The 24038-nt window shown below is 47.1% G+C and overlaps 1 protein-coding gene and 1 pseudogene across 2 annotated transcripts; one reads left to right on the plus strand and one right to left on the minus strand.

Annotated features, from left to right (window-relative positions):
* The first annotated feature begins 3485 nt into the window (after positions 1-3485).
* Positions 3486-14004, plus strand: LOC149747376 (uncharacterized; annotated as a pseudogene). Its single transcript, XR_016387752.1, has 2 exons — positions 3486-9359; positions 13186-14004. The product of XR_016387752.1 is annotated as an uncharacterized LOC149747376 (transcript).
* A 2194-nt stretch (positions 14005-16198) lies between these two features.
* Positions 16199-23797, minus strand: ZNF394 (zinc finger protein 394). The gene is made up of 3 exons (XM_022587831.3): positions 23237-23797; positions 22332-22458; positions 16199-17619 (listed from the first exon to the last, which is right to left on the minus strand). Exons 1-3 carry the CDS (start codon positions 23645-23647, stop codon positions 16223-16225), a joined length of 1935 nt encoding a protein of 644 aa, XP_022443539.2. The 5' UTR covers positions 23648-23797; the 3' UTR covers positions 16199-16222.
* Positions 23798-24038: the final 241 nt, after the last annotated feature.

Here is a 24038-nt window from a genome sequence, read left to right on the forward strand (position 1 = left end):
TTCTGTGGAGAGAAAGAACAGAGTTCTGCAAGAGAATTAATTTGAATTAAAGGGAAGGAAGGGGAAGGGAAGGCTTCTCTGAAGAAGTGACATTTGAACTGAAATCTGAAGGGTAACTAGAGGAAGATGTTCTAAACAGAATGTGCAGACTAAGGGAGAGCAAAAGTTTGGGATGTGAGATACTAAAAAGCCCATGTGATCTGAGTATAGAGAAAGGTAGGAAGGTAGCCACAGATAATTCAGGATTGGCAGAGCCAGATTATGCAGGGTTTTGTAAACTGTGTTAAGGGGTTTACACCTTACTCCAGGGCAGAGGGAGCCACTGAAGCGTTCTAGGAAGAGTGACATAAACAGATTTAATTTTTAAATCTTCATCTAGGCTGCTTTGAATAGCACAGATTGAAGAAAAGGGAGATGAGATGTGGAGACTGTTCAGGTGACTATGGTAATTTGGACTAGAACGGCAATTGAAATACAATGGGTTTAGGCTCCCCTGGTGGTGCAGTGGTTACGAATCCGCCTGCCAATGCAGGGGACACGGGTTCCAGCCCTGGTCCGGTAAGATCCCACATGCCACAGAGCAACTAAGCCCGTGCGCCACAACTACTGAAGCCCGCGCCTAGAGCCCGTGCTCTGCAACAAGAGAAGCCACCCAATGAGAAGCCCGGGCACCGCAAGGAAGAGTAGCTCCCGCTTGCTGCTTAGCCCGCGCGCAGCAACAAAGACCCAACGCAGCCAAAAATAAAAATAAATTTATTTTTTTTAAAAAAAGAAAGCAATGAGACGGGTTTCCCTGGATTTCTGTGAAGAACTAGAAGCTAAAGCCCCGACTGTTTCTGACACTGTGGGAAGAAGTATCTTTTATCTTGGTTGATCTTTGGCTCCAGGGAGTGGCCCTCCCAGTATAGTACTAACGTTCCTAGGTCCGCACAATCCTCCACTTCAGAGCCAACCCCCCTACTTGTTTCTTTCTCACATCTAACTTTCCTTGTGAACTCATTCCTAACCATGCTTCTTCTTTTATATCTCTCCTATTAGGACAACGGCTGCTCACCCGTGACGATGCTTTCTAAATCAGCCAAAATGCTTTCAACAAAATCAGCACTAGCGCTCGGTGTCCAGATTTGAGGCTTTATTATAAGAAAGAATGAGAAATACTAGGAAAAAGACTATGTGTCACAGGTCCCCATCGCCCACTCCCAACGAATAATCAGACACTCAAATCACTCTGAGCTTTTAAACAACAGCTTCTCAGTTTATTCAGAAAAGAGACCTATCAGGTGGGGAATGATCTCCATTTCGAGGCCGACAGGAAAGGCCCGCAGTTCCCTCCCCTTGTTCTGCAGGCGCTCCTAGGACAGGCACCGGTGTCCCCGAGTCCTCTGGGAAGTGGAGTCCTTCCGCCGGGACCCCCGACCCGGCGCGGTGGCCTCCAAGTGCGCAGATGCGACTCCAGACGGAGCCTCGGGCTCGAGCCTTTTGTCTCCCCGCAGCTCCGTGGGTCCGGAAGGCGACTGTGTCCGCCCCTCTCGCCCCTCCCAGAACGCAGCCCGGCCGGAAGTCTAGCCCTGGGGCGGGAGCCGGGTCCGCAGCGCGTCCGGGGGTAAGAGAAGACCGGGTTAGAGGCGCGGACCTCCGCGACCCGCCCGTTGGCCGCGCGGCTCTAATGCCTCCCACCACAGCGCGGGCCGGGCTCTCAGGTCCAGGCCTCCGCAAGGTCGGGGCTGGTCCCTGCCTGCGTCCCCGTCCCAACCGCGGGAGCTCCGCGAACTCCTTTGGGGTATTTCCGGCTGGGTAGCTAGTCGGCTTCGGGAGCCTTGTTCTGAGTGAAGGGGAGTCCCGGAAGCGAGGTTGCCGCTAAGCGCTCTGGGAAATGGAGTCCGGGAGCCTGAAGGGGGCGTGGCACACCGAGGGATTCTGGGAGGGGGAGTGCGGAGGCCCGAGGGCTCGGCTTCTGAGGAGAGCGCGAGTACCTCTCGTTGGTATTAGCTTTAGATCTTGTCGCTCCACCTAGATTCTTAAAGTTCTGAACTTTGGGGACAGAAAGAAAAGAATGGGGTCCGTATCTTACTCATTCCCCTTCTGTGCTTTGCTCTATCAGAGTTTTTGGGCCTGCCTGTATTTGGGGTTCGACTCAACGTGGAAGGGAATCCCGGCCTGTGTATTTTTAGGGTCTTAATACGTAAGGAAGGGCCCCATCTATCAATTGCCTGGCGTTTATGAATAGGAAGAGATAAGGCAACTGTGGGAGCCCTGCTTGCAGTTACTGCTACATTATTCACAGGCCAGCTAACGGCCACTTCTGTGCTTGAGGGTCTCATGAAAGTTTGTGCACCGTCCGGAACCAGGTGTGTGACTGAAGCTCACAGTTCACTGCCCCGGTGCTCTCCTGTTTTTGCTTCGGTGTGGAATCCAGTGACTGACCTTAGTACTCCAGAGGAGGGTCTTCCAGCTGTGAAGGTTGATTTAGGCTAAATTATAAGGGTTCTAAGCAAAATAATAAGCCTCCTAGGAGTAGAGGTAGAGGGAGATGCCCCAGGGAGTAGGAATCAATTCCAGAGAGGGGAAGGCCTACCCCAAAATCTCTCTCCAGAGCTTTCGGGTAGAGCTGAATGATATACAAAGAAGCAGACTATATATTGCTGGAAAGTCCATGTTTATCTCATCTAAAACAGTGAATAAGGAGGGAGTCATAGCAATAACAGGCCAACAAAGAGAAGCTGATCATGGATTATCTGACCATTGAAGTTGAAGAAAAAGGTAAGAATTACAGAAATAAACATAGAGTTGAAGGTGGGGACAAGTGGAGGAAATACCCTTGATGAGAATGAAAAGGTTAGTTGCCTCTGCATGAAAGAAAAGGGAAGCAGACACATGTCAGGAGAAGGCCCCAAAGTAGAGAAACTCAGTAAGGTACCATGTTTGGAAATCCATGAGTAGCCTCCTTGTATAGCATCCCCCTGTCTCATCTTCCTCTTTCCACATTTCTGTTCTCATCCACATTCCCTTCCCTCTGAATCCGTGGAAGGGAGAATATTCCATAGTGCTTGCTTTTGTGACAAAGAACAGGTCATACTCTTCCACCTCCATTAGATTGTTCCAAAAGGTTGAGATATTATGGGTCCATGAGTTTAACTTTTTGGTCAAAGCACTTTCATGTTATTGTCTTTATCTGAGCTTTTTGAGTTAATTGGAGTAGGCCTTATGTACATAATTCATCTGTCTTGTGATAGCTTTTGTCCTAGTGAATTTGGAAGTGGGAAGGTATAGTTTATCTCCTTCATGGTTTTTTTGCTACTCCTTCCAGCTATGACTACTGAAGATGCTTCTCTGCCCCAAAAACAGAGCACAGAAGAAGTGGAGCCTACCGTAGAGCCCCTTCCTGTTGAGTTCCAGGCAAGTTTGAGTTTAATCTCCCTCCCGTGAAATCTCAGCTTGGTGTTCATAGTGTGTCCTCATTTCTTTCTTTCATCTTGCTTCAGAGGTTCATGGAAATCCCATCTGGAGGACTGAATGAAAGTGAATTTTCCTTGGAAACTCAAAGCTCTGGGAAGAACTCCAGTTGGAACTTTAAATTTGGGAGTAATCTGTGTGAATGGTATTTTAAACTATGAAACTGTGATCACTAAGGGAATAAGTATAGATGGAAAAGAGGTGAGATCTTATTACTGAGGCCTATAGCTTCCAACACTTCCAGGTCGGGGGAAGTGGAGCCAGCAAAGGAGACTGAGATGATGTGGCCAGTGAGGCAAGGGGAAGCCAAAAGTCTGGCATCCTGGTAACCAGTTGAAGAAAGAGTTTCAAGGAGCAGGGGGTAATCAGCTGTGTTAAATGCTGCTGCTAAGTCAAGTAAGATGAAGCCTGAGAATTGACAATTGGATTTTAAAATAGGAAGTTCATTGGTGACTGCCAAGAACAATTTCAGGGAGTGGTAGGAGAGAAAGCCTGATTGGAATGGTTTCAGAAGAAAATAGGAAGAGAAAAATTGGAGCCAGGGACTACAGACAGCAATTTTGGAGAGTTTTACTCTAAAGGAGAGAAGTATGGTGATAGCTGGAGGGAATAGTAAGACCAGTAGGTTGGTTTTTTTTTTAAAGATGGGAGAATCAGCAGATTGTTTATAGGAATGTAAGAGCAGATGAAAGAGTAGATGCCTAAGGGCTGTCTCTGGGGAACTCCAATATTTAGAGACACTTTTCAAACATTACTTCATTGATTTTAAATTAATAATCCTGTGAGTTACAGGTGATAATCTATTCTATTGACTGACTTTCCCAGAAAGCATTCTCCAATTAATTTTGGTCAACAAAGAACAGTTGCGTGACTGTCAATAGAACAAGAGTATGAATCTTAGAACAGTTGATCATTTTCAATTTCAAGTCAATAAATCCACTCATTCAGAGCAACTTTAATTACTAAAGGAGAACTAGAAATCATGACCCTAAGTACAGAGAAAGAAGAAGCGTCTATTAGAGTAGCATTACTATCCAGTATATCAAGCTGAATTTCTATAAAATCTCAGAACATTCCAGGAATCAGTATAAATTACATTTCTGAGACTTATCCCATCTATAACATTATTAGTAACTAACATTTGTTTGTCATTCAATGGTTACTATATATTCAATTTATTTAGTAATATATGTAAGAGACAGAAGAGCATAATTAAGAGTATAGCTTTGGGCTTCCCTGGTGGCGCAGTGGTTGAGAGTCCGCCTGCCGATGCAGGGGACACAGGTTCGTGCCCCGGTCCGGGAGGATCCCACATGCCGTGGAGCGGCTGGGCCCGTGAGCCATGGCCGCTGGGCCTGCGCGTCCAGAGCCTGTGCTCTGCAACGGGAGAGGCCACAGCAGTGAGAGGCCCGCGTACCGCAAAAAAAAAAAAAAAGGACGAGGGACTTCCCTGGTGGTCTAGTGGTTAAGACTTCGCCTTCCAATGCAGGGGGTGTGGGTTCGATCCCTGGTCAGAGAGCTAAGATCCCACATGCCTTGTGGCCAAAATACCAAAACATAAAACAGAAGCAGTATTGTAACAAATTCAATAAAGACTTTAAAAATGGTCCACATCAATGCAGTGGTTAAGAATCCGCCTGCCAGTGCAGAACGTGGGTTCGATCCCTGGTCTGGGAAGATCCCACATGCCTTGGAGCAACTAACCCCGTGCGCCACAACTACTGAGCCTGCGTGCCACAAGTACTGAAGCCCATGCGCCTAGAGCAGAGCCCATGCTCTGCAACAAGAGAAGCCACCGCAATGAGAAGCCTGTGCACCGCAACAAAGAGTAGCCCCCACTCGCTGCAACTAGAGAAAGCCTGTGTGCAGCAGCAAAGACCCAATGCAGCCAAAAATAAATAAATAAAATAAATTTATAAAAATAAATAAACAAATAGAAATGGTCCACGTCAAAAAAAAATCTTAAAAAGAAGGACTAGAGATGATGATTTTAAAAATCAAAAGTAGTTGTCTCCATGTGATATAAGTGATTTTTCTGTCCAATACTTTTTCATAGCTGCCCAATCTCCACCTGTGTTTTCATCCCTCTCTCCACTTCCTCAGTTATTTTAATGTTAACATTTATTCTAATACTGTCTGCTTATCCTCTTCCCTGGTTAGTCTGTTCGGTTGTCCATTTTCTCAGGTGGAGCATCCTCACGTCCGACCTTTTATTGTGCCTCGTATTCATCATTCTCCCATCTCTATTATTCACTGAAACTCTGTCATCTGCCATTGCCATGAGGCTTTCTCTAAGAACATTCAAATAAACATTTTTAATAGGCATCATTTTAATTTTCTTTAACTTCTTGCCACCTCAGCAGTTTTCTTTCTCTCGGCATGGAGAGCACAAACATTTGTGCTTTTTATTTATTTCAGATTCTGAATCTATCCCTGAAATGAAAGTGTCTCTTTCAAAGCAGGAAGTTTGTGAAGAAGTATCATCTGAAAGGGAGCTGATACTAGGAAGACTTACAAAGGATGATTCCTGGAGCTTCAGATTGGTAAAAGCCTGGGAATGTGGAGGCACATTACAAAGACAGCAGGGAAATTGACAAGTCATAATTAAACTCAAGAGAAACACTATGGAGGATTGTAATGAAATCAGGGAAGGTTCAAACACAATTAAACATCAGAAAGTTTACTCAGTGAAAAAGCCTTGGAAGTGCAGTGCGTGTGGCAAGTCCTTCAGTTACTACTCACCAGAGGATTTATCCTACACCAGAGGATTCATACAGGAGAGAAGCTCTATGTATGTTCTGAACGTGGAAAGACCTTCAGCTGGAGCTCGTCACTTATCCAGCATCAGAGAATCCACACTGGAGAGAAAGCCTATGAGTGTCATGAATGTGGAAAAGCTTTCAGTCATCGTTCAGCCCTTATTCAACATCATATCATTCATACCAGAGAAAAGCCCCGTGAGTGCAACGAATGTGGGAAGGCATTCAACCAAAGCACGTACCTTATCCAACATCACAGAATAGATACCGGAGAGAAACCCTGTAAATGCAAGGAGTGTGGGAAAGCTTTCAATGACACCTCATCCCTTATTCAACATCAAAGGGTTCATACTGGAGAAAAACCCTATGGATGTAAGAGTGTGGGAAAGCCTTTAGCGACAGGTCAGGCCTTACTCAACATCAGAGAACTCACACGGGAAAAGCCGTATGAATGTAGCGAATGTGGGAAGGCCTTCAGTTACTGTTCAGCTCTTATTCAACATCAAGGAACCCACACTGGGGAGAAACCTTACAAATGTAATGAATATGGGAAAGCCTTTCGTGACCACTCAGCTCGTGTAGGACATCAGAGAACTCATACTGGAGAGAAACCATGTAAATGTGATGATTGTGACAAAGCCTTCAGCCAGAGTTCTCCTCTTATTCAACACCAGACAATTCATGCAGGAGAAAAACCCTACAAATGTAAGAGATGTGAGAAAACCTTCAGTGTGCATTCAGCCTTTCATCAACATAAAGAAATTCATGATGAATAGAATGCAGCAAATTCGTGAAATAATTATGTATTCTCTCCTGATTGTATAGAACTGCTCTAAATATTACAGGGCATATTACAAAAACATATGAGGCTATGTCACACAAAAATTGACCATCTTCCTTGAAATGTTATTAGGTATGGAGGAGGACAAGAGGTACATGTAAATATCTCAGTTACAAAACCAAATGGCTGAAGCAGTGAAGAGAATTTCTAGGGGAGCACAGAAGGAGAAACTCTAGTTTGGTCAGGGAAACAGTAAGGAACTGAGCATCTAATATCAGTAGAAAAAGTAATGAGAGGAGCAGACTGAACATTGTTTGAGGCTGATGGTTCTATAAATAGTAGTTTTCAGCCTGAAGCCAAAGTGGGGGGGATCAGGATCCCAAAGAGGAAAATTACCAGGAAATAAATAAGAGAGGAACTAAAAAGAGGAATAAAAAGAAATAAGAGGGGGAAAAAAAGAGAGGAAAAAAATCTAAGCCCAGAAAATCTTCCTTTTCTGTGTCCCTGCAGTCTATCTGTTCATTTGCACGTTTGCAAACACTGAAACCAATATTTATTTACCTTGGATGCACATTGAAATCACCCAAGAAGCTTTAAAAACAATACTGGGTTCTAGGGAATTCCCTGGCAGTCCAGGGGTTAGGACTCAGCACTTTCACTGCCATGGGCCCAGGTTCAATCCCTAGTAAGGAAACTACGATCTTGCAAGCCACGCAGTGTGGCCAAAAAAAAAAAAAAAAAAAAAATACTGGGTCCCAGCACCAGAGTTTCTGATTAAATTGGAGTGGGGTGTAGCCTGAGCATTAGGAATTTTAAAACTTCTTGGGGGACTTCGCTGGTGGTCCAGTGGTAAAGAATCCACCTTCCAAAGCAGGGGATGTGGGTTCGGTCCCTGGTTGGGGAACTAAGATCCCACATGCTGTGGGGCAACCGGGCCCACGCACCACAACTACTGATCTTGCACGCCTCAATGAGAGAGCCTGCATGCCACAAACTACAGAGCCCACATGCCCTGGAGCCTGTGAGCCACAAGTAGAGAGAGAAAACCTGCATGCCACAACTAGAGAGAAGCCCGCGCACCACAACGAAGATCCTGCGTGCTGCAACTAAGACCCGATGCAGCCAAAAATAAATAAAATCAACAAATAAATAATAAATAAATCTTTTTAAAAAACACAAAATTTCTAGGGTAGGATGGACCTAGAGATGATCATACAAAGTGAAGTAAGTCAGAGAGAGAAAGACATATCATATGATATTTATATGTGGAATCTAAAAAGAAATGATACAAATAATATTATTTACAAAACAGAAACAGACTCACAGACATAGGAAACAAACTTTTGGTTACTAAAGAGGAAAGGTCGGGGTGGGGAGGGATAAATTAGGATTTTTTTTTTCTTTTTACATTTTATTTATTTTTGGCTGCATTGGGTCTTCAGTGCTGCACATGGGCTTTCTCTAGTTGTGGCGAGCAGGGGCTACTGTTCGTTGTGGTATGCGGGCTTCTCATTGTGGTGGCTTCTCTTGTTGCCAAGCGCGGGCTTCAGTAGTTGTGGCACGTGGGCTCAGTAGTTGTGTCTCGCGGGCTCTAGAGGGCAGCCTCAGTAGTTGTGGTGCATGGGCTTAGTTGCTCCGCAGTGTGTGGGATCTTTGCGGACCAGGGCTGGAACCCGTGTCTCCTGCATTGGCAGGCGGATTCTTTACCACTGCACCACCAGGGAAGCTCCCATTCACATTGTAGTGCAGCCACCACCATGGTCCATCTCCAGAACTTTTTTCATCTTCAAACTGAATCTCTGCACCCATTAAACACCAGCTCTCCATTTTCCCCTCCACTCAGCCCCTGGAAAGCACCCTTCCACTTTCTGTCTCTATGAATTTGACTACTCCAGCTACCTCATATAAGTGGAATCATGCAATATTTGTCCTTTTATGTCTGGCCTATTTCATTTAGCATAACGTCCTCAAAGTGCATCCATATTGTAGCAGGTGTCAGAATTTCCTTCCTATTTAACACTGAATAATACTCTATTGTCTGTAGACCACCATTTGTTTATTCATTCATCTGTCCAGGATGCTTGGGTTGCCTCCATCATTTGACTCTTGTGATTAATGCTGTGAGGAACAGGGGGATACAAATGTCTGTTTGAGTTGCTGCTTCAGTGATTGGGGTATTTAGATGAGGTTCATTGGCCCTGTTGGAATTAATTCCCTGTCCAGGGCTGCCTGGTGAGAGAGCTTCAAATCGGGGCCGGCCTTACATGTGCTCTTTTCCTCTCCTTCAGCTCAGCCTGATGGCCGGGAGGTTGCACCACCTCAGAGGCCAGGCCATGGAAGCCGTGTTCCTGCCAGCCCTGTGGAAGGTGAGCAGGGTTCCTCCTCCCCTACCTTGGTGGAGTCTCACCGCCGGGCGATGGCGTTCACGTGGCTTTAACTCCTCTGTTCAGGTGGAGCCATCTTTATCAGCTGGGGGTTTTTCCTTCTTGGAAGGTAGGACGTAAAGAGCTTGGACTTTGGGGCCAGACGGGTTCAAATCCAGGCTCTTTTAGATGTGTTACCTGATCTCTCGCGGTTTCCTTATCTGGAGAATGGGATAATGATAGCAGCTGTCACAGAGTTGCGAAGATTCAATGAAATGGGGCACGTGGCGTATCGGCAGGGTATCTAGTGACACGTGGAGCGCTCTGTAAGTTTTAGCTGTTGTCACCACAGTTGCTCCTTGTTTCTGTCAGTGAGCATTATTGTGTACCTACTGTATACCAGATAGTACTGCCTTTGTGCTGGGAGAGAAGCTCTCGCCTAAGGCGCTTACAAGCCATTTGGAGACAGAGCTGTGGAAACAAACTCCCACAACACAGGATAAATTCTGATCTGCTGGCATCAAAGGGACACTGGAAGCTTAGTTACTGAACTCGTAACATGATGGAGGGTGATTGTGAGAGGCTGAGTAGAAAAGTGAGGAGACACGTGAGGAACCATCGCGACCATTTGGAAAGAACAGTCTTGGACGGGAGGGAGGCAAGAGGTAGTTGGAGGGGCAGCGCTTTGACCCGTTGGCCCAGCGTGTCCGCATTTGCTGAGGGATCACAGAGCTCTGTCTGCCCTTCTGGTGGCATCTCCCGCCTTCCCTGACGGCCAGAGGACCCGCCCGCAGAGATGTGGACTCCCTTCTGTCCCCCGGCCTGTGTGCATCCTGTTCTCCCTGTCCACAGGCAACCCACCTCTGCATATGCTGAGACTCAGCTCAAAAATCCTCTCTGTGAAATCTCTCTGAGGTCCTGCATTAACCCCATGACTCTCCCTTGTGTTCCCACGTGGGCAGAGGGCTGGGCTCCAGGAGGACAGCTGCAGAAGAGCCACTGGGTGGGTGTGGGGTGACTGGAGGTGAGTGTGTAGGGTTTTCTTTACAGAAAAGGCCCAGTAAGGGAAGGAGAGAGGGCGGAAGCGAGAGGGAGCAAGGCGCCAGGAGCATCTTTGTAAAGGCAGGAGAGGCGGCAGCATCCTGCGGGCTACGGGCAGGAGTGATAGTCTGGGAAGGAACGCGGCTGTGTTGCTCTGCTTCATGACGCCTCACTTCTGACCGTTCTGACACCAGCTGGGTGCCCGCCATTTAACTCATTCTGACACTGTCACCCTGGAGTTAGCATCGGACCCACAGGGTAAGGGCTCAGTCCCCACAAGACCGCCCCCCGCCCCGAACTCAGACGCCAATCACAAGTGCGGGCTGTCACCTGTGCTTCTGACCCACCGGCTCTAAATTGGGGTTCCCACGACCCACTCCGCGGGTGCCATTGATCTGGTAGAGTGGCTCACGGAACTCTGAAAACGGTTTACTGAGCAGATCCTGGTTCATGTAAAACGCTACAATGCAGGATCAGCCCAATGGAAGAGAGGCACAGGGCAGGGGGAGTGGGGGAGGGGTGCAGGGCTTTCCTTTCCAGGCAGACACCCCCCAGCACCTCTGTTTCTGCGCTTTTATGGGGGTTCATTACGTAGGCGTGATGGGTCGAGTCACTGACCTTTGGTGACTGACTGAACCCCAGCCTCTCCCCGCCCCTCAGGTGCTAGGGCTGAAGGTTCTAACCCTCTCATCACATGCTTGTTCCCCTGACATCCAGCCCCATCCTTAGGAGTTTTCCGCATTAACATGAACTCAGGTGTGGTTGAGGGATTTGTTATGAGCAACACGACGTTCCTCTCACCTGTATGGCCCTGGAGCTATTTCAGAAACCGAGGACAAAAGCCCAAATATTAAAAGATGCTCCTCTGTTCTTATCCCTTAGGAAAATCCAAGGGTTTTTAGGAACTCTGTGCCAGAAGTAGGGAGGAAGACCAAATATATATTCCTTATTTAAATCACAGTATCACAAAGGGGAAAAGGGCACACACAGGAGAGTCGTGGTCATTGGATTAAGACCCTGGAGGAGACAGGAGAGAATGGAATCGGCCCGAGGAGGAGGCGTCACCAGGAGGGAGAAGTGGGGGGTGGTGAGGCCCGATGCAGGGGATGTCTGGGAGCCGGTGGGGAGGCGGGAGGAGGTGAGGGCCGTGTGCCCCGGGGGCTGCTTTCTGGGAAGTGACTGGCAGTGCCTCCTGAGAGGAGGGGGTGGGGCGAGCCCTGTCCTCACAGCCCCCGTCGCCCCCCGTGGACCCCTGGATCGTCACCGTGTTGACTTCTGCCGCTCCCCCACTGGACCCTTCACTCCCTGAAGCGGGGCTGGGGCTCCGTGGGTCGCACAGACTGTGCACTTAGCAGCTGTGGGGGCCCCGTTGGCACAGCTGCCATGTGAACAGTGTCCCCTAGAGTCGAGCAGTGCGCAGCCCGAGGGGCTGGTCCTGTGGGCCCGGCAGGAGCTGTCACCTCTGTGCGTTTACTGTCACTGGCGTGTGGCACGCAGGCCGGCGGCTTCCTGGTGCTCAGTAAATGCTTCCTGAAGGAGCGGGAGTGATAAAGGGGAAGAAGACCCCTGGTGAGGACCTTGAGGGCAAGAACTGTGGAGCCACACGAAGGGCCCAGCTAGGAAACCCCACGCACACAGATAACTCTGGGGCTTTGAACCGTTGTATCCCAGCGCCTGGGAGCCTCCACGCAGGTGCAGTGAAGGCGGCTGGCGGGTGGGGCAGGTGAGGGCCTCTGCAGGCAGCTCTGGGGACGGAGGATATTCGGGATCAGGGGAGGGGGCTTGAGACCCTAACCCTGGGCCAGGTGTGGGCAGGAGGAAAGACAGGCCTGTCGTTTGCGAGACTCAGGGTCTGTCTGCAGAGGGGAGCAGCGTGAAGCATCTCGGGTGGGGCTGGTGTTCCTATTGCTGAAGCCCTTCCGCAGGAACACCCCCTGAACCACGGCGAGTGTGGGGGGCAGACGCCAGGCCTCTCGGCCCCCGGGAGCTGGATACACAGTTGCAGATGGAAACTTCTGCTGTGGGCGCGGTGCTCAGCGGTCTGTGTTTGGCCCGTGGAGACACTCTCCACCGTTCCCCACTTTGTCTGCGCCCTGGGAGGCTGGCCTTTATATTCTCCATCCACCGGCTCCCTTGCTCTTGCTTCGCGTTGGCTTCTGGCAAGGAGATGGGGTGGGGACCAGAGGCCTGGAGGGGATCGCTGTTGAGGGTTTATCCCTCAGTCCCTCCCTGCTGGGATGCCCCCCACTCTGGTCTTGCTTCTCCAACAACTTTTTGGATCCCAGTGTCCCCTCCCGTCCTCCCCCTTCACACCTAGTCGGTAGCGGTGCCCAGGACAGCCAGCCCCGTGAGCTCTAGCCTGCCTGGTTTTTTCCCATTAGCCTGTCCATCCCTGTGTCCCATTAGCCTGTCTGTCCCTGTGTCCCATTAGCCTGTCCATCCCTGTGTCCCATTAGCCTGTCCATCCCTGTGTGAATGGCCCGCACGCTGCCCCGTCCTCAGTGACCTCATGGGAATGAGCCATCTCTTTCCTGAGAGATCCGGGCAGAAGAAATACAGGATGTGGAAGGTAGGGTTGTACAGAGCAGGGTCGGCAAACTCACCTGGAGCCGGGAGTAGTTCTGTTGGGTCACAGCCACACCCGTTTGCTCTCGTGTTGTCTGTGCTGTGTCTGTGCTACCAGAGCAGAGATGAGTGACTGCAGCAGAGATCAAATGGCCAGAGAAGCCTCAAATATTGACCATCTGTAATAATAATACTGTAGCTCACAAAGTCGCTGTGTTTCCAGGGGTTGCTGTCCTTTGAGGACGTGGCTCTGTACTTCACCAGGGAAGAGCGGGACACACTGGACTGGGCTCAGAAGGACCTCTACAGAGACGTGATGCTGGACAACTACAGAAACGTGCTCTCCTTGGGTAATGAGTTGGCTTGAAGGTGAGGGGAATGGGATTAGGGAGGGCACATGAGTGTCCCTTACAGTAGGGGTCCCCAACCCCTGGGCTGAGGACCAGTACTGGAACTGGGCCACACAGCAGGAGGTGAGTGGCAGGCGAGCAAGTGAAGCTTCATATGTCGCTCCCCGTCGCGTGCCTTACTGCCTTAACCATCTCCCCACCCCACCAACCCCCATCCATGGAAAAATTGTCTTCCACGAAACTGGGCCCTGGTGCTGGAAAGGTTGGGGACCACTGCCTTACAGTATACATTGTTGTTTTTTTTTTAATTAATGTATTTATATTTTATTTTTGGCTGCGTTGGGTCTTCATTGCTGTGCGCGGGCTTTCTCGAGTTGCGGCGAGCGGGGGCTACTCTTCATTGCGCTCCACAGGCTTCTCATTGCAGTGGCTTCTCTTGTTGCGGAGCACGGGCTCTAAGTGTGGAGGCTTCAGTAGTTGTGGTGTGTGGGCTCAGTAGTTGTGGCTCACGGGCTGTAGAGCACGGGCTCAGTAGTTGTGTTGCACGGGCTTAGTTGCTCTGTGGCTTCTGGGATCTTCCCAGACCAGGGCTCGAACCTGTGTCCCCTGCATTGGCAGGTGGATTCTTAACCATTGCGTCACCAGGGAAGTCCTATATTATTTTATTTCCTTAAAAATGATATGAAGGGAATTCCCTGGTGGTCCAGTGGTTAGGACTCCACACTTTCACTACAGGGGGCCCAGGTTTGATTTCTGGTCAGGGAACTAAGATCCCACAAGCCGTGTGGCACAGCCAAAAAAAAAAAAAATGATATGAAACAAATATGACATATTAAGAATTGATTAATCGGTGTGGTGCATATGCGAATGTTCTTTAAAATTGTTCTCTCTAGTCTACACTCATGTGTATGTTAGCAATATTTCACAATAAACTCTTCATGTTTTTTGTGAGATATCACAGTTCAAAAGTATATGAATATATATGACAGTAAATAGTAACACCCATGCCTCCTCATCCTAGTTAAGGAATAAATCACCTTCAGGATCACAAAAGTCCCTTATATTCTCTGCAGTCTCATCTCCCTTCCTCTTCAACAAAGGTTAATCATTCTCTTGCATTATGTAGATATACCACTTATCTCTGTCTGGACAATATATTACCTAGTTTTGCTTTTTCTGGAACTTAGTGTACATGGAATCATACTCTTGTTCTTTCACTACATGTGTGTTGAGAATCATGCATCTCTGTATAGCTGTGGTTCAGTCATATTCACTGACACTGAGTATCCCACTGCAGGAATATAGCACAATTTATGAAACTCTTTGGCTGATCAGTTTTCAGGATGTTTCCAGTTTGGGGCTTTTACAAAAGAGCATGTCAAATGCCTCTTGGTTCCCTGTGAAAAGACCTAGAAATAAGTTATCTACATGTTCAACTTTAAGAAGTAGCACCAAATTGTTTTCCCTAGTAAATGTAACAACTTACAAACCAACAGCTGAGGAGAGCTCCCACCACTCTACATCTCTGTTAGTACTTGGTACTGACAGATTTTGAAAGGTTTGATCATCTGTAAGGTGTGAAATGGTATCTAGTTGTGGCTTAATTTGCATTTTTCTTATTACTAATGTAATTGAGTATGTTTTCATCTCCATGGGCTGTAATTCCTATTTTGTCTTTTCCTAATATAGTGTAGTTAAATTTATCAATCTTTTATAGATAGTGCTTTTTGAGTCTCACTGAAGATTGCTACCAGTTTATCAAAAATGTTTCTTTTCTTCCTGGGTACACTCATAATAGAATGTAATCTGGCACTTGCTTTGGGGGAAAGGTGTATTGAAAGCCATAAAATAACTAAAACACTGATCAAGGAATTCTACTTCTCTGAACGTAGCGTTAGATTCTAAAGAACAATCCAAATCCTAAAATTACACTGACATTCACTACAGCATTTTTTGCAACAATGAAAAATGAGACAGACCTGAAACTTCCAACAAAAGGAATTGTTACATCCACTTGATGGAAAATGACCAGCTATTAGGCATAACGTTTAGGAAAACCATGTAAAATCCTTAAGACATAATACTAAAGAAGATATAAAATATAAACACTGTGATTTTTGTTATATAGAAAAATGTGCATAGAAAAAGAATCAGAAGGAAATACACCAAAAGACCGGTATCAAATGGATTGTGGTGTTGGGATTTTGGGTAATTTTTCCCTTATTGTTTTCCCAGATATCCAATAATGTACTTGTATTCCCTTAATTTAAAAAAAAAAGTTCCAAAAAAAAAAATAAATAAAAATAAAAAAAAAATAAAAAAAAAGTTCCAAAAATTTGGATGCAATGCATATTATCAGTGGGTGGCACTAGAAAGATAATCAGATAGATTTAGGCTCTAATCCAAGTTCTTAGCTGTGTTTAATGCAACAAGGAAAGAATGGGAAAGAAAGAGGGACTCTGCAAAATTAATTTTTTAAAAAGTCAAATATATAGAGTGCCTCTTGTAGGCACTGAACTGTACAAGGTGTTCTGGAGTATAAAATATCTACCATCTAAGTAGAAAGACAATTCTAAGTGACTGCGATACATTCTCAGGGAAGCAACACGGGGGGACAAGATTTGGTCCAAAAGCAGAGGTTCCAGAAGAGTGACAAGGACAGAACTCTCACGGTTCCGCCCTCGCTCTGCTGGAAAGTGTGTTCCGGTGGGGCTCCTGACTCACGCAGTCCTGCTTCAAGGCAATACGCTACCAAAGGGTGTCCCTAGACTCTAGCTGGACTCAATCTTTCTTGGGTGTAATGCCCAGGGCAGTATGACCCACGATTACTGAAATACTCCAAAAGCCAAAGAATGTAGTTTCTGGAAAGAAAGAGAGAGAGAGAAACAAAACAGCTCATGCAGAAGCATGTCAAAATGATGGGGCTTTATTTCTATGGATTCTTTGGTGTCGGATGAGGTGTGAACTCTGTCTAAAGCTGTCCCCACATTCAAGACATCTGTAAGGCTTCTCTCCAGTGTGAGTTCTCTGGTGTTTAACGAGGGTTGCGCTCTGACTGAAGCTTTTCCCACATTCTTGGCATTCGTAGGGTTTCTCCCCGGTGTGGATTCTCTGGTGTTTGGAGAGGTCGGAACACCGTTTAAAGCTCTTCGCACACTCTTCACACGTGTAGGGTCTCTCTCCCTGGTGTGTCCTCTGATGTCTAAAATGGTTGGAGATACGGCAGATTTCCCCACACTCGTGACACGTGTAGTGCTTCTGCCCCATGTGGACTCTCTGATGCCGGTTGAGGTGTGAGCTCTGTCTGAAGCTGTCCCCACATTTGGGGCACGTGTACGGCTTCTCACCTGTGTGTGTCCTCTGGTGTTTAACGAGGGTTGCGCTCTGACTGAAGCTTTTTCCACATTCTTGGCATTCGTAGGGCTTCTCCCCAGTGTGGATTCTCTGGTGTTTGGAGAGGTCGGAACACCGTTTAAAGCTCTTCGCACACTCTTCACACGTGTAGGGTCTCTCTCCCTGGTGTGTCCTCTGATGTCTAAAATGGTTGGAGATACGGCAGATTTCCCCACACTCGTGACACATGTAGTGCTTCTCCCCCATGTGGACTCTCTGATGCCGACTGAGATTTGAGCTCTGTCTGAAGCTGTCCCCACACTTGGGGCAGGTGTAAGGCTTCTCTCCAGTGTGAGTCCTCTGGTGTTTAACGAGGGTAGCGCTCTGACTGAAGCTTTTCCCACAGACAGAACACCCGTAGGGCTTCTCCCCGGTGTGGGTTCTCTGGTGTTTAAAGAGGTCGGAACGCTGTTTGAAACTCTTCTCACAGGTGTCACACGTATAAGGTCTTTCTTCATGGAACTGCCTCTGCGCCTCAAGTAGGCTTGAATGATGGCAGTTTTCCCCACTGTCAAGAGATTCATGAGGTTTCACGGTATCTAACCTGTGTTTGCAATAGTTCCCACATTCATCACCGGTAATGGGTCTCTCTGCTGTCTGGATGTACTGAGCAGGAACAAAGTTTGAACTTCTGGCACTAGTCCCCAATTCATTCTTTTTGGAGTCTCCCTCTTCTCTGGGAGCACTCTTGAGATCTGAGATGCTGGTGGCTCCCTGATCTTCAGGAGGCTTTTCAAGTTTCAGCAGTGAGGGGTCGCCTGATGGCTTTTCTATCCTGTCCTCATGGGCAACACCACACTTGGAAGACAGGGGCCCCTTCTCCTGGGACTCTTGTAGCTGCCCTTGTGGCTCCACTTCTTCTAGAATTTCTTGCTTTAGAATCAACTCTTTGTTCTCAGTTCTGGTTTCCAAACCTGAAACATTAAGATACAGATTGCTGACATTTCATCCTTGCACAAGAGTGAGTAAGAAAGTGCTAGCAGAAAAACACCCCCCCCCCGCCAAAGCCCTTTTAATGTCCTCCATGAAACCACTCCTGAAATTAAATTATTTTAACTAACCTGTCAGATGTGCTCACATTTACCTGTACAAACCCCGTTTCTTTCCTTTTATACTTGTGCCTCTGCCGGCCAACACGTCTCTCCTGCCCCAGCCCCACTGCACTGTCGTGTGAATCACTGTATTACACGAGGCACTACTGGAGAAGGTGTCGACACAGACGGTACAACCCTTATCCCATGCATGCAGGATGCTTTACTAAGAGAAATGAGCTACAGTAACAGACACGCCAGGTGCCTCCAGTCTGAAGGCAGGCTCTGGGTAGGCAGTAAATCTAGGACTGATGGAAAGTCTGTGAAGGATTCCATCCCCCAGTCCAGAATTCTTGCAGTTTACTCTCCAGGAAGGCTGAAGCAGATAAATTCGGGACTGGGGACATGAGGCACAGCTGAGAACAGGGGACAGGTACCACCTCCCCATGAGGAGAGTCAAGTGAAAATGGATACACTGACTGGTGGAACCTCCATGCACTGTCCTCTGTTCAGGCTCAAACTGTCAGCCCCGAGCCTGACATCCTCCTGGCAGAAAGGGCAGGGATTTCATAGGCTTTAGTCCCTACTGGATTCCCACCTAGAACTGCACCTGGCTTATCTGCACGCAATGAAATATCTGTTGACTGAATCTCTCTATGGGAAAACTTAGCAGCCTGGGCCAAAGACCCAGAGACACTGACATGTGGGAATTTCCAGGTAAAACAGCGCCTGATGCCTGACCCTGTCCTGAAGATCACAGTTCACAAGTCCTTCCCAATAGTTTCCAGTCGGAATGCTTGGGTTTAACTGCTAAACACAAACAGAAAGTGAAAGGTTACCAGCATTTCAGGAAAACCTCTGATAGAAATGCCAATGAAACATGCAATCCATGAAATGAGAGAAAACTGAATAACCTATAATTAATATTCTCAGATAAATAAGAGACAATACTGCACCCAGGAAACAAGGAAGCTATAAGAAAAGGGATATGGCTTCCCTGGTGGTGCAGTGCTTAAGAATCCGCCTGCCAATGCAGGGAACATGGGTTCGAGCCCTGGTCCGGGAAGATCCCACATGCCGCGGAGCAACTAAGCCCATGTGCCACAACTACTGAGCCTGCACTCTAGAGCCCCCAAGCCACAACTACTGAGCCTGAGTGCCACAACTACTGAAGCCTGCATGCCTGGAGCCCGCGCTCCGCAACGAGAAGCCAGCGCACTGCAATGAAGAGTAGCCCCTGCTCACCGCAACTATAGGAAGCCCGCGCCCAGCAACGAAGACCCAACGCAGCCAAAAATAAATAAATAAATAAATCTATTTAAAAAAATAAGAAAAGGGATATTTCGGGACTTCCCTGGTGGTCCAGTGGTTGGGACTTTGCCTTCCAATGCGGAGGGTGCAGGTTCGATCCCTGGTCAGGGAGCTGGGATCCCGCATGCCTCACGGCCAAAGAGCCAAGACATAGAACAGGGGCGGTCTTGTGGCCATTTCAATAAAGACTTTAAAAAAAGGGGTCCACATCAAAAAAATCTTAAGAAAAAAAGAAAGAAAGGAAAAGGGATGTTTAAAGAAAAAGAAAAAGCTCTTCAAAATATTAATGAGAGCAGAAATATTTCAACCTAAGAGTTGGAAAATAAAGCTAAGGAGATTTCCCAGAAAGGGAAAGAAAAGATAAGGAAATGGGAAGGAGGTAGGGAACCCTACAGGATCAGCCCATGAGTTCCAACATCCAACTGGAAGAAATCCCAGAAAGAAAACAGGAAAAAATGAGATAAAAATAAATAGATAAAATAAAAGAATACTACAAAAAATTTCTCACAACTCAAAGACGCAGGCGTCTATATTGTCAGGGCCCACCAACTACTCAGAACAGTGAATGAAAAAAGAAACCTCACACCCAGCCACACCCATTGTGAAATTTCCTACCAGCAGAAATAAAGAAAAGCTCCTAAAGTCTTCTGCACAGAACAGATCACACACCAAGAATAAAATATCACTGTGGCGTCAGATTTCTCAACTGCAACATGGCAAGCTAGTTACAAAATCCACCGTCTTCAAAATTCAAAGGTAGAGTCATTTCTAAAGTAGAATGCTACATCCAGCCACACCATGATCTGGATGTGAGAGAGGAATAAAGGCGTTTAGACGTGTATTGAGTTCCCAAGTATATGTTCTCTGTAATATACTGGAGGTCGTTCTGTATCAAATGGAGGGGGTAAACCAAGGAAGAAAATCGTATGGGATCCGGGAAAGAGAAAAAGGTGAGAGTGAAGGAACGTTCTAGGACAACAGCTGTGTAACTGACCTGGAGAAGCCCATCCAGCCTGGAGCAGAGGAAGCTTGAGGAGGAACTCTCCAAGGGGAGAATGAAACCGATGGCCCATCTGATGAATCTGAACTTACTGAGAGGGGTTTACATTTCTAACAGAGAGTTTGTGGGTGAACTGGTGCTCAGGAGTTAAAAAAGGAGGCACGTGCAGAATGAGGCATTATTAATTCTGAGAAAAACTAAAAGCTGTAAAGGAAAAGACTTACAGTCATATATATTAGGTGGGTGAATATAGATTATATAGGCATAATACTGAAACATTCCCTTAACAAAAACAGACTGATTAAACTATGCTGAGAGAATTACGGACTGTAAATGTGAGCATGCTGGGGAGACAGGACCCTGTCTTCCTTAGCAGGCAGTCAAGAGATAATAACTGAAACTGAGAAACAAAAACCCAGCAGAATAAGCATCTTATTTAGAAATATGAAAATAAATACCACTGGAAGGGGTGAAAAGATTTTAAAGTTGTTGTCTCTGCAAAGTTGGAATCAGGATTGAGAAGGGCCTATTTTCCTAAGAAGATTCGAAAAACACAAACCATAAAGTAAAAGATTGAAAAATTTGACTATATTAAAATTTCAAAATTTTATATAACAAAAATGCCATGGTTAGAAAGACAAGCCACCTCTATAACCAATAAAATAACAAAGGATTAGTATCAAAAACATAAAGAACAGCCACAAAACAATTTAAAAGATAGTGGAGGAAAGGAGAGGAGATAAGGATACACCATTCATTAATCCTAACAGTATTACTTACTGAGCACCTACTCTGTGCCAGGCACTATTCTTGGCACTTGGGATATAAATGAACAAAACACACAAAAATCCTTCCCCCTGTGGAGCTGACATTCCAGAAGGGGTGGTCAGACAACAGATGAACATAAAGTCAAATATATAGGATGTCAGAGGGTAATAAATGCTATGGACCACGTCAGGCAAGGCAAGGGATCTGTGAGGTGGCTGATGGCAGGAATCATGTATTAACATGACGGTCAGGTCAGGCCTCGCCGAAAAGTGAGATGTGAGCACAGGCTTGAAACAAGCCAGGGAGTCTGTTTGGTGGAGATCCGGAGGAATAATATTTCAGGCAGAGGGAGCAATCAGAGCAAAGACCGTGAGGCAGGATGCCCACCACGCTCAAGGAGCAGCAAGGTCAGTGAGGCTGGGGGCGTAAGTGAGGGAAAAGCAGAAGGGAACAGGGCCACGTCCCATCAGGCACCACAGGCTTTTACTCTGCGTGAAATGAGGAGTATTCAGGTTATGAGCAGAGGTGTGATGCAAACCAACATTCTAAAAGGAACACTTGGGCTACTGGGTTAAGACATCGTGCTGTCAGCTGAACACCAAATGTTGCCAAGGGTGTGGAGAAAGAAGAATTCTCATATACGGGGGGTAGGAGTACAGATTGGCTCCCATCATTTCGGACAGCAAGATGGGCAAACATCCCTAAGTATATTCTCTTCAGAGACTCCTACATATGAACACAGGGAGAAAGAGACAGGAACGTTTGGTATAATACTGTGTGTAATGGTGAAAAACTAGAAGCCTTAACGTCCGTTGACAGGAGAATGGCTAAGTAAATATTGGAATAGTCATACAATGAAATATATAGATGTTAAAATGAATAAACTAGAGCTACACGTATCAACATGGATAAATCCCAAAAATGCAATGTTGAGAAAAAAGCCAAGGTGCAAAAGAAGCATACAGTAATATAGTTTATATACTATAAAAACATGTAAAAATACTATATACGTTTACATGTTTACATATTTACGTGTTTACATACATTTATATAGAGAGAGTGTGTATATGTGGCTACATGTATAAGTAGAAAGAATATAAACAAGCATGGAAATGGTAAGTCAGGATATTGGTTACCGCTGGAGAAGGATCAAGGGTAGAGCTTTCAGGGAGGGTACACAGAGCTTCACCTATAGCTATGGCTGTAATATATTATCTCTTCAGAAAAAAAAAATGAAGCCATGGCCAATATTAAAATTCGATAAACCTGGGTGGTTAATCCTCAGGTGCTCATTCTATGTTTTTATACTTTCTTATGTATTTTTATTAAAAAATGAACCAAAATAAAAAGCTGACTCTATCACCTAACAATACAGAACAGAGACGTCTTGCTTGGGTCACAAAAGGGACTCGAAGGCTCTCAACCTGTGTCTGAATGGCAGGCTGGCTGGGGGATTTACTGAAGCAAGCCCTCCACGAATCACACAGCTGGAAACAAGCAAAGGCAGGGCACTTACTTGGCGAGACTGCGTTCCCATAATCCTTCGGCGCACTCTCCCTGTAGAGGTCCCTCTGTGCTGGGCCCAGACGCTCCCACTCCTCCCAGGTTAGAGACACAGCCACATCCTGGACTGTCACCAACCCCTGAAACAACACAAGACCTCCGTCAGCACCTGCTGTCCCAGGATGGCATCACCAACAGTGCCAGGATGAAGCCGGACTCCAGAGAGGAGTCTGCGAGCGCTGAGAAACCGAGTCACGACCAACGGAGTCTTTATCAGTGAGCCTTGTACTGATGCGGGAGTTGCAAAGTGACTAAAAACAGAAGCTGGCATTCTCCTGCAATCCTGAAAAGCCTTTCTATGAACTGTCTACACTAACTTGGGGGGAGAGCAAAATATTCATTTGGGTTATACTGCTGTGATTTATCAAAGCAGAAACCTGATACGGATTGAAAATATACAGGTTAACCAGAGTCCCGAGTTGCAGTGCTGGCTTTCAGATGCTGTTTCCTCACCTGTGAAATGGATACAAAGATCTATCTTCAGAGGAAGGTACCTCACCAACAGCAGTAATGTGTTTTCCCCTGAGCCTCTCCTTTCCTTGTAAAGGAAAACCACACTCCTGTGTGTCTCCTCTGCTCTCAGTACTCTGAATATTCACTACAACACTCCTTCACTTCTGACACCAGGTGTGTGCATTTCCACAGGTCAGGCAATTCTGTGGCACCAGCTGGGTGTCCTACGGTTTAACAACTCTGACCCTACCTACCTGGAGATCGTGTGACGTCCCATTAGGTTAAAGGGCTCATGTTTCATACACATCCTAAAGTTCACGCAAAATATAATAAGGAAAGAACTTATGAAGACCACAGCATCCCTCACACCTCCATTCCCACCACCAGAACACGTTCACTCCTCACCTGGCGTGAGGTCTCATCAAGCTCTCTCTGTAGAGCCCAAACCAAGGCGGCAGCCTCCTCCCCGCTCTCCGGGCAGTGCTTGCGCACCCAGGCCTGGAGCTCCTGGGGCAGGCTGGTCAGAAACTGCTCCAGCACCAGCAGCTCCAGGATCTGCTCTTTCGAGTGCACCTCGGGCCTCAGCCACCGACGACAAAGTTCCCTGAGTCGGCTCAGCGCCTCTTCGGGTCCGGCCACCTCTTGATAACGGAACCGCCTAAAATGCCGTCGGGAAGTTTCGGGATCCGGACAGTCCCCTGGTGGGTCGGACTCCCCACCTCCGGGTGAATCTTCCTCCACTTTCACTATCCAAGGTCCGTCACTCAGGGGCAGAGCAGCGACCCTGCCTTGACTTGCGGTCCAGATCCAACTCATCCTTCTCCTGCAAGTGCGCACTTTCCCGGAGTTCTGCCTTCAGGTGAAATGACAGCAAACCCAGCAAAAAGCCACGGAGCTCATCGGATCTCCCCAAAGCAGCGGCTGCCCACCGTCCCCTCCCTAACAAGCCCCCACCTTGCCCAGCCCCCTCCTACCCGCAGCTACCCCTCCCAGAGGCTGCCAACTCCCGTGACAAAAACCAGCAGGAATAGCCCCAGCAGGAAGTGCGTCCCCGACTCCCTGCTGTGTCCACCCCTCCCGGGCATTTCCGGGGCCTCTCTAGGCTCCCCGGAGGAGTGAGGTGCATCTCGGTGGTTCGCTGTCCTCACCCCTCAGAGATATTCTGCACGAGTACATTTTAATGTGGCGTTTATAGTCCTTAAGGTTA

The sequence above is a fragment of the Delphinapterus leucas genome, chromosome 15 (assembly GCF_059928025.1).
Source record: "Delphinapterus leucas isolate spDelLeu-1000000601 "Yukka" chromosome 15, BTC_Dleu_Yukka2, whole genome shotgun sequence".
Lineage (NCBI taxonomy): Eukaryota > Metazoa > Chordata > Mammalia > Artiodactyla > Monodontidae > Delphinapterus > Delphinapterus leucas.

What these genes read in the sequence shown, in the direction of transcription:
- ZNF394 (XM_022587831.3), bottom strand. Translation starts at nt 23,647, where the DNA reads ATGAGTTGGATCTGGACCGCAAGTCAAGGCAGGGTCGCTGCTCTGCCC. An exon ending in TTGATGAGACCTCACGCCAG is followed by an intron (nt 22,459 to 23,236) that starts GTGAGGAGTGAA and finishes GTGTTGTTTCAG; the next exon opens with GGGTTGGTGACAGTCCAGGA. An exon ending in TGGGAACGCAGTCTCGCCAA is followed by an intron (nt 17,620 to 22,331) that starts GTAAGTGCCCTG and finishes TTAATGTTTCAG; the next exon opens with GTTTGGAAACCAGAACTGAG.